Consider the following 18,546-nt stretch of genomic DNA (forward strand, 5'->3'; position numbering starts at 1 on the left):
CCCCCCCAAATCTGGACTGACTACAAAAGTCTTCCAGAAATGGATATTGTCTCTTAATCACCCTTAACATCTTAATCACATTTAAATACCTTCTTACCTTCTTTTCTTGATATTATTCATTCATTCAACAAATACTTACTGTGCTAGGTGCTAGGAGTTGTTCTAGTGTTAGAGATACAGCAGTGAACAAAAACCTCTATTTTCAAAGAGCTTTCACCCTACTGGGACATTGACAAATAACAAAATAAACTACACACACACACACACACACACACACACACACACACACACACACACATGCATCCTTCTAAGCCCAGAATACATTTATGTGTCCACTTTGTACGATACTGTCTTTGGAACAAAGTAGGTAGAACAGGACGCCCAGTTGGGATAGATTTATAGAACATCTTGAGTTTTATATTTTTATCACTCATGTGGAATTTATCAAACACTACCAGACACGGTAGTTATTTTTCATATACCAAAATCTTCCTGCCTAAATTGAAACCCCATGTGGGCCAGATTCATGACTTACAGTTCTCCCCGCAGCCTTGCCTTCTAATTTATTTGTTCAAATGTTGCTGAGGTAAAAAAGGAGTGAGTGATTAAACTTTGAAAATGTCAATGCACAATTTGGAGCCAGACAAATCTCTCTCTTGACTTAGGTGCCTACCTTCTCATCCACCTATGAACACAGAAACGATCCTTATTGTTCTGGATCCCCACAGTAAGTCTCCGTTTTCTGAGGTAGTTCGCTCAAGCCTCTGTAAGAAAGTTAAAAGTCCTGCTATCTTTAATCACAAACTGATGTTCTTTCTGAGGATTAATTTTACGAGAGTTAATTTTGTTATTTCTGAGCACTTGTTTCCATATTTATTTAGAAATGAAATTCCTTTAAGTATTAAAGCCCTTATTAACACAACTGGGCAGACTTCATGGGAAAAAAGTCCAATTGAAATAATTCCATATAGAGCTGTGGGAAACTACAGTTCAAGAGCTCCATTAAATTATCCCTTTTTAATCGCTCAATAAGATTGCCCTCCGTGATGCACTTAGCCCTGTGTGCTGGCTAACATCGTCTACATGCCAAATGATTCTTCCTTTCTCCTAGAGGCACACTCAGTGAAAAATACAGCCTGCTTTGTTTTATAGGTGGCTCTGAGGCAAATTGTCCAATGTTATAAAGCTACCCTGTAACTGGGTTTACCCTGAACAGGTAAACCTAAATTTGCTTCCCACAATTCTAATTGACCTTCCAGTGGTCGTTTCCTTTTTCCTAAAGTCTTCCTATGGGTGTGAAGATGTTCCATTTACAAAAAAACAAAGAAAGGTATTTAGAAGGTAAAGCTGGAAAAATACTAATTTTTGCTTAAAGATTTTACCATAATATGTGGTGAGTGCATTTCATACATGATTAGGCTCAGCCCTTTACTTAGCTACAGTCAATAGAATATTGAATTAGAAAATGTAAAACTTGGGGCACCTGGGAGGCTCAGTCAGTTAAGCATCTGCCTTTGGCTCAGGTCATGGTCCTGGGGTCCTAAGATCAGGCCCTGCTCAGCAGGGAGTCTGCTTCTCCCTCTGTCTCTCTCAAATAAATAATAAATTTTAAAAAGAAAATATAAAACTTTTAGTATTTGTTATGATTACAGAGTTTTGTGTAATTCTCCAAAAGCATTTCATAAAATTAGTTTTATATTTTTTCATCAAAAGAAAGAGAAAATTCACATGGCCTTTAGCTGATCCCCCCCCCCCACCTTGTACTTCAAGAAATACTTAAAGATAATTCCTGCCCCCAATGTACTGCTTGTGGAACAGAATGCTCAATAGTTGCAAAGACATAATTTAGGAAATTCACCTGACCTAGCCCCATTTTCTTGGCTAGCTGGGGATATATTATATTTATATTTATATTTACATATAGTTATGGCCGAGATTTATTACAGCAAAAGATATAATACAGGAGCTGCAGGAAAAAGACACACTTAAGCAAAGGCTATAGAAATCACACAGAGGTTTCCTTGTCCTTCCTCTCTTTCTGCTAGCATAGCATAGGATGCAATTTTCTTGTGGGAGATAGCTCCGCCCAAGGAAGTCCACCTGAGTCATGGAATCCAAAATTCATCAAAGCCAATGCTCCAGTTTCCTATAGGGAAACTCCAGTTTGAATGACAGTACATTTCTCTCAGGCTAAAAGGAAATGGCATAACATTTCTCAACTACTAAAGAAATCAACCATGTCTTCTGTCTCTGCGGAAACGATCCTTTAGCAATGAAGAGGGGAAGGTAAAGACATTTCCACGCGAAGGAAAACAAAGAATTTATTCCCGATAGTTCTACCTTTACATACTGACTAGTTACTAGAAGTTCTTCAAACAAGAAGAAAATGTTGAAAGAAACTGGAAACATCAAAGAAGAAAGAAGGAACAGCAAAAAGAATTGGAATATGGGTATACACAATAGCCTATTTCCTCATGAGTTTTATAAACCATATTTGATGATTGAAACAAAAATGAAGAAAAGTAAAGAGACCTCAGTGGATGTGAGGTTTCCATGCTTCCCTCAAAGTGGTAAAATGTGGATACCAGCAGACTGTGAAAAACCACATATGTGTACTAAAATCCTACAGTAACCACTACAAAACAATACAAAGAGCTACACTCAAAAATGGTGCAAATAAATCAGAATGGAAACTAAAAAATGTTCAGGTAACCAACAAAAAGTCAAAAAAGGAAAAACAGAGGAGTAAGAACCAAACAAAAGGCAGAGATTGGCTGAGTGGATTAAAAAGTTATGATGGGGCACCTGGCTGCCTCAGTTGGTAGAGCATATGACTTGATCTCAGGGTTCTAAGTTTGGGCCCCATGTTGGGTGTAGAGATTACTTAAAAATAAAATCTTTTTAAAAATGTTAGGTGGAACTATATGCTGTTTAAAGAAACTCACTTCAAATTCATTGGTATAGGTAGGTTGAAAGTGAAAAGATGGAAAAAGATACCATGTAAACATTAATTTTTTAAAAAGCAGGAATGCCCTTTTAATATGTAATAAAGTAGACTTCAGAACAAAGAAAATTTCTAGAGACAAAGAGGAGCATTACATATGACAAAATAGGTTAATCTGTGAGGAAGATATAATGGTCTAATAATGTTAACACCAAACAATGGAGCCTCAAATACATGAAGCAAAAACTGATAGAGCAGAAAGTAGAAATAGACAAGTCCAAAATTATGGCTGAGGATTTCAACACTCCCCGCTGAGCAACTGACAAAACTACTTGACCTGAAATCAGCAAAGATATAAAAGATTTGAACAACACCAGCAATAAATAGGATCTAATCAATATATTATAGAACACTCCACCACTAACAACAGAAAACATATTTTTTCAACTTCATGTGGAATATTTTACAAATACCCAGCATAAAACAAAGCTAAGCAACTTTAAAATAATTGAAATCATACAGGATATGATCTCTGACCATTATAGAAACAAACTAGAAATTAACAACAGAAAGACAACAAGAAAATCTCTAGATGGGCAGAAATTGAATGACATGTTTCTAAATAAACTATGGGACAACAGTCTCAAAGGAAGTTTAAAGCTACAAAGAACTGAATGAAAGTGAAGATATAGCATATCAAAATGTGTGGGATAAAAGCAAAGCAGTGCTTCGAGGGAAATTTATTTTACTAAACGTATTAAAATGAAAGGAAGGTCTTGAGTCAGTAATCTAAGCTCTTACCTCAAACCAGAAAAAAGCAAGAAAAGAAAACCCAATACAAGGAGAAGGAAGAAAATAATAAGGGCCAGAAATCAATGGAATTGAAAACAGAAAAACTGCAGAGAAGGCAAATGAAATCAAAAGCTTATTCTTTAAAAACTTCAATAACATTGAAAAACTTCTAGCAAGACTAACGAAACAAAAAAAGAAAATATGTAAATTATCAATATTAGAAATGAAAGAAGGAATTATCATCACAAACCCATGCTATGAGCACTTTAATTCAGCCACTTAGATGAAATGAGCAAATTCATCAAAAACTGCAAACTACTAAAACTCACCAAGGATAAAATAGATGACCTAAAAAATCCAGAACTATGAAAGAAATTGAATTCATAAAACCATTCCTAAAAAGAACCTCCTGACCTTGATGGTTTTATTTGTAAATTCTGCTAAACATTTCAAGAATTAATAACAACTCTAAATAGTCTTTTCCAGGAAATAAGGGAAATTGTTTCCCAATGTATTATCCTAATGCCAATATCAGACAAGGCGGTTATACAAAAAGTTATGGGGATGCCTGGGTGGCTCAGTCAGTTAAGCTGCTGCCTTTGGCTTGAGTCATGATCCCAGGGTCCTAGGATCAAGTCCCACATCGGACAGCTTGCTCAGCGGAGAGCCTGCTTCTCTCTCTGCCTCTGCCTGCTTGTGCGCTCTCTCTCTGACAAATAAACAAAAAAATAAAATCTTTAAAAAAGAAAAAGAAAATTACTGCTGAGTAACCATCATGAATACAGATGTAAAAGTCCTCTATGAAATATTAGCAAATTAAATCCAGCAATACATAAAAAGAATAATTCATCCAAGACGAGTTTATCCCAAGAATGTAAGGCTGGTTCAGCATTTGAAAATCAAACAATGTAAACTACCATATTGACAGTATAAAGAAAAAAACCTACATGATCATATTAATTGATGCAGAAAAATTATTTGACAAAATTCAACATTATTTATGATAAAAAAATACAACTGTCAGCAAAATAGGAATATAAGGGAACTTTCTCTATCTGATGAAAGGCATCCACGGAGGGGAGAAGAAAACTGTTGATTATATCTTAATGGTGAAAGACTGGATGCTTTCTGACAAGATCATGAACAAAACAAGGATAACTATTCTTATCACTCCTATTCAACACTGTATTGGAAGGCCTACACATTGCAATAAGGCAATTTTTAGAAGTATGAAGATTGGAAAGTGAGAGGAAAAAAATATTTCCTATTTGCAGACAACAAGATAGTCTAAATAGAAAATCCTTAAAGAGGGGCGCCTGGGTGGTTCAGTGGGTTGAGCCTCTGCCTTTGGCTCAGGTCATGATCCCAGGGTCCTGGGATTGAGCCCTGCATTGGGCTCTCTGCTCTGTGGGGAGCCAGCTTCCTCCTCTCTTTCTGCCTGCCTCTCTGCCTACTTGTGATCTTTGTCTGTCAAATAAATAAATAAAATCTTTAAAAAAAGAATAGAAAAGAAAATCCTTAAAGAATCTACTTTTTAAAAAACCTCATAGGACTAATAGGTGAGTTTAGCAACAGATCAGGATATCAGGTCAATACACAAAAATCCTATTTCTATATACTGACAACAAAAAATTGAAATCCCAAAATTTGTTGAATACCATTTTTAATAGATTTCAAAATGAAATATGAAATAAAAATGAAAGTGAAACAAAACTTATACATTGAGAACCATCAAATACAAAGGAAATCAAAGAGTCACTGAATGAGTGAAGAGATATACCATGTTCATGTGTTGGAAAATTCAACATAGTAAAAATGTCGGTTTTCTCCCAAATTGATCTATAAATTTGGTTAATTCCATCAAAATTCCAGTAGGATTTTCTGTTAGATACAGACATGCTAATTCTAAAAACTTTATGGGAAGGTATATAAAATAATTTTGAGCTTTGCGCAGTGGCAGTATCGTAGCCAATGAGGTTTATCCGAGGCGCGATTATTGCTAATTGAAAATAATTTTGAAAAAGAAGAATAAAGTTGAATCTCTCTGATTTAATGATTTGTGATAAAAATACAGTAACCAAGATATTAGTGAATGAGTCTTATATGCCTTCTAAGAAAAATGTCTTTTTTGTGTGTCTGTTTTAGCCAGTAGTTGACCCAGCTGATTTCTTCTTCTTCTTCTTCTTCTTCTTCTTTTTTAAGTTCTATTTTATTTAAGTAATCTCTACACCCAGCGTGGGGGCTTGAACTCATGACCCCAAGATCAAGAGTCACACACTCTTCCAACTGAGACAGTCAGGCACCCAGACCCAGCTGCTTCCAATCTTCAACAAGTTTCAGCCAGCGTTCCGTGGGTTGTCATTTCCACGGTCAGTCTGGTTTCCAAAGGCTTGGCAGTGCTATTTGGAGCAGTCCTGACTGTGTGTCCAGCTTAGGATTTGGGTGGTGGTCAGTCCCACTGTTCCATCCTCAAAATCTGTGATGTACTGTTTAGAGTCAGAACCATGTATACACAGCTTGTTGGGGGAGGGGTAGGTAAACCTAAGAATTCTTAAATAACTTGATTTTTTTTTTTCCTGAGCTTTTCCCTCTTCGTGATCTCCCTTGTCTTTGTTGGTTCCTTGGAGGTTTCTTTTTGGTCCTCAAGCCAGAAAACTTCATTTACCCTGCCCTGCTATACTCTTACCACGACTGCCCCTATATCTCCAGCCAAGCAACATGAGGACTGAGCAAGTATAAAGTATTTAGGTTCTTATGAAATGCTGATGTCACCACTCCCACAGGAGTCCTTAGGGGCTGGGGCACAAAAGAATGGAGGGCAAAAAAAAAGAACACAACAAAACACGGCTTTCCTCCACCCTGTGTCTTTCCTGTTTCTCAAGAGGGCTTCTCCTTGAGCTCTGTCTGTGCTGATGCCTACTTCCAGATTTTGAGCTGTGTCTACTTTGGTTTGGAGAATACTGGAGAAAAAAATAAACTCACCATCTGTTCAGTAATAACTCAAAAGATTTTCTCGGATCTTCCCACTACCATTTGCTTTTCGGAGTCTTCAAGTAGTGGTCGAATACTGTCCAGGTTTGATGGACTGTATTCAGTAGGAGAAACAGAATTAAATGTGCCTACTCCATGTTACCTGGAATGAGAACACACGTCATTACTTTTGCCCAACTCATAAGTTAATGAGGGAACCAGTAAGATGTTAATATTAGTCCAAAGGACATTTGGTCCAAAGGACATTTGAGGATCTAGGTATTTATATCCAGTTTAATTAAGGAATGTTAGGAAAAGATCACTGAGTTACATAAACAACAACAATAACAACTAGTTAGCATCCTACAGGACAATAAACTATAGCCTCTGGCAAGATCTTCCCCATCGACAGAAATAGTTTGCATCTCTACTAAACAAACACATGTTAGCTAGCAAATTCTCTAAGTTTGAAGCAATTAATTCACAGAATGTTTTAATTAAACAGTATCTTTACAACTAAGTACATTCCAGTTTTCCTAAGTACAGAATTAAGTGCATTTTCCTAAATAAACTTTAGGTACGGGATGCCTGGGTGGCTCAGTCAGTTAAGCCACTACCTTCAGCTCAGGTCATGATCTCAGGGTTCTGGGATCAAGTCTCGCATCGGGCTCCTTACTCAACGGGGAGCCTACTAATCTCTCTCCCTGTCTGCCACTCTGCCTGCTTGTGCTGTCTCTCTCTGTCAAATAAATAAAATCTTTAAAAAAAAAAGATAAACAGGTAAGTCTTCACTCCTGCGTGACATGGATGCCAGCCTTATTTTGTTTTGTTTTTCCATGTTTTGGATCATTCTTTTTTAAAAAACAGTGATTCAGACTCTTCCTGCAGAAGGTCTCAACCAAAGCAAGAGATGATGTAAGACCGGCTTAGACTCCCTGAGAAAGCAACCTAATTTTTCCCAATTCAATAAATGTTTATTATGTACCTACTACGCACCAGACATCTGGCTAGGCAATCATAGGCACGATCAGTGTACGATTTTCATAATACGTATCAGTCATGTCATGTTATCTTGAAAGCTAATTTCTCTTACATAATATAGAGACTATAAAGTGCTATCGTTGTCATCAAAAATTTGAAAGCTGCATATGATACGGTCGTTAAGGTATAAAATACTCTATTTCTGGGGTGCTCTTCAGATGAACTCGGAGCGCAGTTACTGCCTGTTCATTTCGTGACTCTGATTGCTGCCGTTTCCTCTCAAAGGAAAGGTCGAGGGAAAAAAGAAGAGGAAAAAGTGAAGGAGGAAGAAGAGGTTGCAGTAGTCCCCAAACTGATCGGAGAAGGGAACCTCGATAAAGAATGGTACCCTCCCTCCGACCCGGACTTCTGTATTTATGTGTATGAAGTGACCAAGTCCATATTCCCCATAACGAATATCAAGGAGCAGATTGAGACTCTTGCCAAGTAAGTTGTCTCTATCTACATAGGCATTTTAAGTTTCTGAAGCAAAGTTTTTTATTTTAGTGGTTTGTATTTCTTAGCGCATTTTCAGCTAATGACACCATAATTACTGGCCCCCACTTCTGACCCTGAAGCCGAAACACAATAAATTGAAAAAATGCCCAATTTCTATTTTAGGTCCCATTTCTGCCAAGAATCAGAGCTAGGAGCTGGAAATTGCTTAAAGAAAAATGCTTTTGTCATTTTCTCCAGCTAAACCATTAAAGGCATCGTTCAATGTGATCCTGAAGAAGTTAGGAATGAATCAAAAGTTTGAAAATTAAATTACTCCAAAAATAAAAAAAAGAAAAGAGAAAGAAAAAATTAAATTACTCCGTAGGTACATGGGGTGTTCCTGATTTAAAGGAGTCCTATTGTGAATTCTTTGCAAACTCACAAATTATTTTCTTTTTTCGATTTTTTAAAATTTAAATTCAGTGGATTAACATGTATTATTCGTTTCAGAGGTAGAGTTCAGTGATACATCAGTCTTCTATGACACCCAGTGCTCATTCCATCACGTGCCCTCCTTAATGCCCATCACCAGGTTACCCCAGCCCCGCAAATTCTTTTCTGATACAAATAGCTGTCACTGATTTTTAGGTCGGATAGATATCTGATATTTTGCATTTCGCGTTGCTCTCGAGTGAGGGTGTGCGCACTCTAAGGGGTGGCTGTTCCGGCAGGCTCCACGCTCTGCGGACACCAAGTAACGTCGCCTTCCTCATTAGAGCATTTAATGTGAGTCCACTAAGAGAAATCTGAGAACTGGACTTGGTAGCTGCAAGGGATTAGGACTCGCAGGAAGCGGAGGGTGGCCTCTGTAGCTGGCACCGACAACCCGTAAGTGCGCTACTGGATCCTACAGCAGCTGTAGTCTCCACAAGAGCCTGGATCTACTCCAAGTAGACGTGCCTTGCGCTCATCAAACCTGGGTGTGACAACTGCAAGAAACACAGCCGCCAGATCATTGACTTCTCGGCAGCCAGAACTGGAATAGAACATTTTTGGCGACGGAAGTTTTCCTGATGTCCTTGAGAAGTGATGACGCACGCAGAACTCTGAGCTCATTTCAGCATTTGTCAGATGTCCGGTGCTCTGCTCCTATCAGGAATACTTTTCATCGTTCCCAAATAATTGTGTTTGTTTTTTTTCTTTTTAACCTGAGCCTTTTCCGCGGCGAGACCCAGAGCTTTGTCCCTGTGCCTTTGGTTCCCGGCATTCATTACAGGACACCTGGCAGAGTCCATGCGACAGCTCTCTTCCCGCCCCTTCCTGGTTTTCGCCATTGTTCTTCTTTGCTTGATCCTATGTACGGCAAGAGGAAATTCTTTCTTAAAATTTGCAATTCTGCCTCTACTCCAAGATATAGGAGCCTTCAACAGAGGATTTTTGGAGGTGTGTGTACTAACTTCTGCTGGGAGAGCTTCCTATGAGGAGGAAACCCCCAGGCAAAGCACACCGCCCAACTTAGTTTTCCTTCTGTCCCCTTCCTCTCTCCTCTCACTTCAGTGTTACATAAATGCCTCTAAATAAAAAAAAAATAATAATAAGACAACTTAAAAGGAAGACACTTATAGGACTCGAAAATATTTGGGAATCCAATGGGAAAATTTCCAGTGTGTTATTATCCCTGTGTTCAAATTCCTTAAAAGAAGGGCCATATGTTAGTACAATGCCTTGGATTTCAGATTGAAACGTTTGAAAATATTTTTCAAGAGCAAGATAGAACTTTAAGACTGCTCTGATACAAATTTAGTAGGATATTGATTTGTATCTTGTTGTAAATATTGAAATTCGCATTTATTTCTTCCTTTGTGTTGAATGAAATAGTTAGAATTTCAGTTTACACATGGTAGTTTGAAGACAATAGGCATAATGTTAACACACTTATAGTAAGTTTAAAAAATAAAGCCAATAATAAAAGTCAGAGGAAATATAGTTTTTGCACAGTTATACATACAGTTATACTCAAAGCATCCAAAGTGAGATATTAAACTTGATTAATTTGATCTCAATATAATTGAAACAGGTATGTGGCAGAAAAAATGGGTGGTAAAGTTTCAAAAGAGAAACTACATGATTTCAGCTGGGAACTTCATATAAGTGAACTAAAATTTCAACTTAAATCCAATGTTGTACCAATTGGACTGATCAAACAAGGAATCTTCTACCATCGAGCTTTGCTTTTCAAGGTACTTAAGATGTTTTGTTTCATTTGCCAGTAGGTAAAACTGTTTGTCTTTATCATGATGGTGTGAACCAGCGGCTAACATTTAACTGGCTAATATTAATCCTATCATTTAGAGTTACTCCTATTTGAGATATATATGTATGTGTATATTTGCTAGACTACCAGAAGCATATTCATTCAACGTTTATACTTCTGCTATAGGCCAAGGGCTCCTCTAAGATCTGGGAATATAGAGATATGAAATTGGTAGTCCTTACACCAGGTACCTAAGGAGATGTGGGTTCTAAGGAGATGTCAGGGAAAGTTTCAGGGGAGGAAGTGATATGCAGCCTCAATATTAGAGGCTACGTAGAAATTCAGCAGGTAAAGAAGGAAGACAAGAGCATTCTAAACAAAGCAAACATTTTATACAAAATAACAGGAATGAGAGCCGCTGGTCCATTGGAGGAACGCAGAGTAGTTTGTCTGGATGTAGGAAAGAGGAGGGGTTGGGTGAGGCTAATGGGCAGATCACAGAGCACCATGGGAGTTTGCACTTGACCCTAAAATTGTAAGAGCCACTGAATGTGGTTAAGGGGAAAGCAGTAACATGATTTTGAAACACCATTCAAGCAACAGAATGGGGACTTGATTAGAGCAGGGGCGGGACTGGAGACAGGAAGACCAACTGGAAGGTCACTGGCACAAGAACTACGGATGACCTTTACTACAGCCATAGCTGTGAGGGCATGAAAGAAGGTGTGAGTGTACAGGGAGATTTAAGAGATACAGCTGAAAACAATTGGTGTCTGCCTAGGTATGGTATGAGGGATTGCATGAGAAAAACAAAGTGATTTTCAGGTCCTGGGCGGGGCAACTGGTAATGATGGCATTAGTTATCAAGATGGGGACACTCAAGAAGGATCAGATTTTTTTTCCTCCATTGTCTCAAGTATCTGGAATATAATAGGAGCTGCAAAAATGGTTTCTGAACTATAGACTGAATGTAAAGATTCTGACCCCCTCTCAAATACCTACAAACCTCTTTACATCCGTGTGTATCTTGTTTCCAGTTCTAAGCTAATTCGATCTCTAATCCAAATGCCAGCCTTCCCTATTTTCTTGGATTTCTTGCTTTATCGAATTTTCTCCTATCTTCAATCTTTCTCTCTATTAGCTGTTTTTCTTTGAAAATCTAAAGTTAAGTCTATACTACTTAAAGAGGAAATAGAAATCTTTTCTCATCATAGCTACAACTACTCCCAAAGCTCCTATTACCGTGACCACCATCATTTTGAACTACGTGTCAAGTACTTGATAAATGCAATTGTGAAAGTCTCAGAAATGCCAAAGGTTGAAATTACTACCCTTGTTTGAAAGACAAAAAAACTGAACTCAAAGAAGGAACTTACCCAAGGTCAACCAGAAGCCCAGCTGGAGCCCGAACCCGTGCCTATCTGAATCAAATCTACCACATTGCTTCTATCTGTAGATAATTCTCATTCTGGGTCAAAATTCAGAGTCATCTCAGCACCTTGTCCTTCCTTAGCTTCCTTAGTCTTTCTCCTCAGCCCACTGAAGCCTGGCCTTGGCTTCCTCTCAGAATGGACCCCAGGAATCTATCGTCTGTCTTACTTGATATGTCAAAGAATTTGTCACTGGTCCTTCTTGTCCCTTGACACCACTCTCTTTAGTCTTTTGAACTCTCTTTCCACCTCATCTCAGTCACCTTTGGTGACCTCTTTTCCTCGACCCCTCTTCAATGTGGGGGTCCCTCACGGTTCCACCCCAGACCTTCTCTTTTCTCACTTTATGTATTTCCTACAGTGAGGTCCTCCGGTCATATGGCCTTAAATACGAACTGCCAAAGGCACCCAGATTCTTTCCTCTGTCCCACAAACCTCTCCTGATTCCTGATCTGTGTGTCTACGCACAGTGGGCTGCACCCTAGTGTCTCACAGGCACTGTATTACTGTGCTCGTGCTACCCTCACAAAATCCTATACTCTGGGGGTTTAATCAGTAAACATTTTTTCTCACAATTGCTGAGGCTGGGAAGTCGAAGATCAAGCTGCCAGCAGAGTCAACATCTGGTGAGGACCCTCTTCCTGGTTTGCAGTGACCACTTTCTGCCTGTGTCCTCACATCCCAGACAGACAGGAGGCTCTGATCTCTTACTCTTCTTACAAGAGCATTAATCCCGCAGTGGGGGCTCCCATGTTCATGACCTCCTCTGAACCTGACTACCTAAAGGATCCTTCTCCCAATACCACCCTACTGGGGAATCAAGGTTTCAGCATATGTGTTTGGGGTGGGGAGGGGCATGAATATTCAGTCCATCTCATTATGCCAGAGTGAACCTATTACCCTCACACCTGCACGGAGTCACACAATTCAATAGCCGGGTCTTGCCCACCCCTGACATTCTGACCGCCAATACTAAGGATAAGATGAAATCTTATCCTTCCGCCCTCCTAAATCTTTCACTCCTATGAATACTCTTCATCCTCCTATTTTCTTCCAGTTTGCTGCCTCCTTTTTGGCTTTGCCTTTCCCCCTTGGCAGCTTGGATGAATTATCCTTGGACCTTATAACTGACTCACTAACTTCCTTCGCTTTCTTGACCCCATCTGTCCTCCCCACTACCTTGCCAGTCCCCCCAGGCCCAGTCAGATTGCTTGCCCCTTCCACTGTGATGCTTGGGCTTTGGAACTTGGCAGTGGGGAATGCCACAGCCAAGTCAGCATCCCCAACTCACATGGACAGTCATGTAGCTTGGCCACTCTTTTCCAGCTTCTGGTCACAAGCTTTCCCTTTTCTCCTCAGCAGCTCTGCCCTACACCTGCCCGTCCTTCTACTAACACTTTCATCTCTGCCTCTTTCTTGGAGCAGACGACCTTGTTTCCCATTTCACAGAGAAGATGGAGACTTTCAGCTGGGAACTCATTCAACTCAGTGGGAGGCAGGATCGCCCTAAGCTTAGGAATGCAGACTCTGGGGACAGATTCCCTGGCTTCCACATTAGTGGTGACCTTCCTCAAGAAATTGATCTGGCCTCAGTTTTACTCTCCATAAAATGGGAAATACTATCTAAAATGGGAGATCATTATCTATTTTACAGGATTATTTTGATGATTTAAAGGGCCTTGACATGGAGTTAAGAGAGCAATAAATATCATTTCAGAAAACATGTTTCTTTTCAACTCTCTACCCCACTAGACAATGAGTGTAAGAGGATCCAAGTACCGGTTCCAGTGAGGGGAGGGGTGGCAGACCCGGGGGTAGGGGGGCAGTTTTATACACCCAGCCAGTCCTCCAACATCAGCTAGCTCAATGCAACCCAATTCCGACACTACCCGCCTAGAGACAGTGTCAGACCCCACAGGTTATGGGCTGGGTCCTGCAACACTGTCCCGTCCCCGCCACACACACTTCAGCCAACCAGTCTCAAGCCCCAGATGTCATCTGTGCTTCTGACCAGCCGGCTATAGATTAGAGGTTCCCAAGAACACAGCCCCCTCAGGGCTGATTAATTTGCTAGAGGGACTCACAGAACTCAGAAACATTTGGATGACTATATCGCCAGTTTATCATAAAAGGATATAACTCAGGAATAGCCAAATGGAAGACGCATGGATAAAGGTATGGGGAGAAGGCTCGGAGCCTCGGTGGCCCTCTCCAGGTGTGCCACACTCCCTGGATCTCCACAGGGTCACCAGCCCGGAAGCTCTCCAAACCCTTGCCTTTTGGGTTTTCAGGGAAGCTTCATTTCATAGGCATGATTGAAGAAATCATTGCCACTGGGGGCTGATTCAACCTGCAACCCCTCTCCGCTCCCCAGAGGTCGGGGTGGGACCTCTGTGAATGTTGTAACCCTCCAATCCTAAGATCGGTTCCCCTGTCAAAGAGCCCCCATCCTTAAGTGCCATCCAGAAGTCACCTCATAAACTTAAAGACACTTTTATGGTTCTCATTGCTCAGGAGATCCCAAGGATTTAGGAGCTCCATGCCAGAAATGGGACAAAGACTAAACGTGTATTTCTTACTATAAATGACAATACCACAGAACGCCATCCATTTGGGTACTGTTGTATTGGAGTTGACTGTCTATCAGGCAGGCTCAGACTAGAGAGGATGGAAGGCTCTAAGAGGGACAACCATGTCTTAATCATCTTCGTCCATCCAAAAAAGTCTACCTGGTGTAGTCAATACATAGTAAATAATCAATAAATCACGTTACTATATACATGGATTATTAAAACCACACAATTCTTGCCTTCTGCTACCGGGAACCCTTGTTGAGTCCTCACTCTGTGCAGCATTCGTAACTCTAAGCACTTGTCACGCATTCGTCCCCTTCATCTCCGCAAACACCCACTAGGAAGGAGGCTCTTCTGTTGTTCTCCTCTCTCAGATGAAGAAATGGAAGCACAGGGAAGCTGAGTCATTTGCCCAAGTTGACAACTAGAAAGTGGCTAAGACGCTACGATGTGGCTAAGAAGTTTCCAGATTATTTTAACGATACTTTTTAAAATAACCTCAAAATCAGGGCAAACTGAAGAGAGCACTTCCAAGGGACATAAGCCATTCCAGAGGAAGTGGCAGCAGAGAGCCCAAGAAGGACTGACCCACGGCGCACGGCACCGTCCCCATCACACAGAATAAATCAGCAAGGAAAAGGTCCCCACCAATTTGATCCCTCCATTCAATCCCACTGCATATCACACCCACAGAGCAGCCTAGAAACATAGGAAGATTGATAGGTGTGGTAGCGCTGAAAGCCCGTGGAATAGCTTTTCTCCAACGACGTTATCAATCTTGTGCTGATACAATGCAGTGTAACTGCCTGAAAAATGTCACTTCCCGGCAGGACCTACACAGGGGTTTTGAGTCTACAGGATCTCGGGGAACAAGGGAACTTATCACACTGTATTCGCTCCTATCACAATATTCCACATTTTTTTCAGCCTCTTTTCTAAGCCCTTCTTTGCAAGAGTTGTACGTTTCACCTTCAACAAGGTGGGTTTTCCAGCTAAGGATTTTCCCCCGCCCCTCTCCCTCCTCACTTTTGGTTGCTCTTGTGTTTTCTCCCACAGGCGCTGGCTGATAAAATTGGCATCGGCTGCTCTCTGGTTCGTGGGGAGTATGGCAGAGCTTGGAATGAAGTTAAGTTGATGAATGAAACTCGTAAGGGACTGATTGGGGCTCTCCCTCCCCCTGAGGTGTACATCGTTGACCTTATGTTCCATCCAGGCGGGTTGATGAAGTTAAAAAGTAAAGAAGCAGATCTTTACAGATATCTCTAAGCTACCAAAAGAACAAAAAGGGGTTCACACAAGAAATGTATTATATACACTTCCTATGAAGTTCACCGATTGATTTTATTTCTTTAAATAAAAGTATTAGAAATGTTCTCTCTGTGTAGAAATGAGGACACTTGGATTGAACTTGGTGGTGGTTCTGATTTCAGGCTCTTGGTGAGAGTTCAGTCTGGTTAGATCCTATTACTCACACTGACCCTCATGTGAAGTTTATTATTGTCAAAATTAATCCATCCCACTATTTCCTGAGGAGCCTCTGCCCTTTGGGAACCTTGTGGTAAAACACACAGCTGCTGACCGCTGTTCCCAGGACAATACCATGGCCTCATGCCTGTCATGCCCAGAAGCTTCAGGAACACTAGGTTAAATAAATTCAATAGTATTTTATGTCTTCAGTCACTAAGACTGACTAAGTGACTAAGTCACAAAGACTATGTCTTGTCTCACTAAGTCAGAGTATTGATAGTTCGAATATCTATAGATCGATTTTAGTATTACAAATTCTAAAAATTTTTTGTTCCCACTATAAAAAATGTATTATTAAGAAAATCATCTAATATACATCACTTAACTAAAAATCTTTCTAAAACCTATTCCCATAAACTGTGTTTGTCTTTTGTCCTGTCTGTGTTTTACTTAAATATATACCTCCAGTTAAAAACAATTTTTTGCTTTTTTCATTTTCATTCCATTTTCATGCTGGGCCATGAAATGAGTTGTTTGCATTTGTGTAGCCTAAAAATCCCTTTTTGGAAAATTTTAGATAAGGAAAGAGAGTAAATCTTTGTGAGAAATTGTGTTTTGAGTATGGAGAGTGAAACAGGGAACAAACACACATTTAAAAAGATAAATAAAAACTAGTAATATGATGACTGTCATAAAGTACGTATATCCTAGCCTGACTTTAAGTCTAAAGTTTACTGTAATCATTTTACTAGAAGGTTTTTAAAAGCTTGGTTTTAGAAATGAAGGCTGAGATGATTCCGTATGAACCGATGTATAACTTCAAAGAATTTGTATTTCCTTATTTCAAAATAAAGTTCTTTATATCAAATGGTGTGGTAATTATATTTATCATGCAATTTCGTGAACTGGGGCATGGATTATAGGATGCAAACCCGTCTAAGCATTTTCAAGTCTGTTTTGATCCAGAACACATTTAAAGTGGATTACAAAGATACGTAAGATGTAACAAGATAAAAATAAATGAAAAACAGGCGTAAGTGTTGGAAAGCAAGTTCAACAAGGCCAGGCATAAGCTTAGAATTCAAATGCATCCATGAAAATCCCATGCATTTGTTAGGAGTGGGTGAAAATTTGACGCTAAGCTCTCTAGCAGACAAGGCAGTGGGAAACGCTATCAGTTACATGATTTATAATAGGTTCCGCTGGCTAAAAGCACAAAGCAGTTTCTCAGGAGAAACAAAGACCAGGGGAATTCCTCTTTGGGAGCTTCATACAGATGACAAATGTAATATAGAAAATAACATCGTTGAAAAACAACCTCCTAGTAAGTTCTGAAAAGGGTTTTTGTAGGCAATGGCCTAACGGCAAGATGGAATGAAGCAAAAGTTCCCTTTGGAGCCACTGTACTGTGGTCCGGGTAGACAATGTATTTTTTAGCCTGGTACAGGCCAAGGGCCATCCTCCTCCCCTTTTCTCATCTAAGAAACATTTGCGTATAATGTGTCTCTCAACTGGCCTAGGAAATTATTGCTCAGGTTTGATTTAAATTCTATTTTGAGACAGTTCTTGAAGTTCACCTATTTTGTGTTACCAAAAGACAACACATTCACAATAGCAACTCAAAGTATAAAGTACCTAGAAATAGATTTAATAAGGAAAACTATAAAATTTTCATGAGATCTGAATAAATGAAGATACACATCATTTTCCTTGATGGAAACTTAGCGATATAAAGATTTCAGTTCTCCCCATATTAATATATACATTTAGTATCTCATTTAGAATCCCAGCACATTGCCTTTTCTGAAACCTGACAGATAGGAAACTTTATCTGGAAGAATGAATGCATGTGCATGCCAATAATATTTGCAATAAAGGAAGAGGAACTGGGTCCATCATATATCAGAACATATATTAAAAAGTGGTAAATTAGTATGGAATGGGCATAAAAATAGAACAATATCAAGAGTACAGACACAGATACATATTTTATATGTATATATAAAATTATGGCTCAGTGGGTTAAGTGTCTGCCTTCAGCTCAGGTCACAATCCCAGGGTCCTGGGATCAAGCCCCATGTCTGGCTCCTTGCTCAGTGGGGAGCCCGCTTTTCCCTCTCCTCCTGCCTGACACCCCCTGCTTGGGCACATTCCATCTCTCTCTCTCTCTCTCTCTGTCAAATGAATAGATAAAAAATATTTTAACCTGTACCCCTGGGGATAAAAATACATTATATGTTTATAAAAAAAAAATTGGAAGGGGAGGTGAACCATAAGAGACTATGGACTCTGAAAAACAACCTGAGGGTTTTGAAGGGTCGGGGGTGGGAGGTTGGGGGAACCAGGTGATGGGTAATAGGGAGGGCACGTATTGCATGGAGCACTGGGTGTTGTGCAAAAACAATGAATACTGGTACGCTGAAAAAAATAAATTAAAAAAAATTTTTTAATAAAATCTTTTTATATATATGTATGGATTTATTATTGATAAATAATTCTAATTCTAATAATTCTAATTCTAATTCTCTGCCAGGATCAGGGCACAATGATAGCCTATTTAGTAAATGACTATGAGAAAATTTTTATCTTAGCAAGGGAGTATCCTCTTTTTCTGACAGATAAACTAGAAGCCATAGAAGAAAATATCTGAGAAAATTA

General features: G+C 39.6%; 1 protein-coding gene and 1 non-coding gene across 7 annotated transcripts in view; both read left to right on the forward strand.

Moving 5' to 3' along the window:
* ARMC3 (armadillo repeat containing 3) overlaps window positions 1-16,693 on the forward strand; it is an 87,175-nt gene extending 70,482 nt beyond the window's left edge. For 4 of the 6 annotated variants that reach the window (XM_046010740.1, XM_046010741.1, XM_046010742.1 and 1 more), the window contains 3 exons: window positions 7,973-8,173; window positions 10,242-10,404; window positions 15,478-16,693. In XM_046010740.1, coding sequence (XP_045866696.1) covers window positions 7,973-8,173; window positions 10,242-10,404; window positions 15,478-15,687 — 574 coding nt within the window. In that variant the 3' untranslated portion in view covers window positions 15,688-16,693. Of the gene's footprint in view, window positions 1-7,972; window positions 8,174-8,895; window positions 9,159-10,241; window positions 10,405-15,477 lie in introns of those variants that run through there. The other 2 variants (XM_046010743.1, XM_046010744.1) reach the window with 2 other exon arrangements.
* LOC123947706 lies at window positions 5,679-5,824 on the forward strand. The gene has a single exon (XR_006819786.1). It is a non-coding gene; the product is annotated as a U4 spliceosomal RNA (small nuclear RNA).
* Window positions 16,694-18,546: the final 1,853 nt, after the last annotated feature.

This window comes from Meles meles, chromosome 7 (genome assembly GCF_922984935.1).
Source record: "Meles meles chromosome 7, mMelMel3.1 paternal haplotype, whole genome shotgun sequence".
Classification (NCBI taxonomy): Eukaryota; Metazoa; Chordata; class Mammalia; order Carnivora; family Mustelidae; genus Meles; species Meles meles.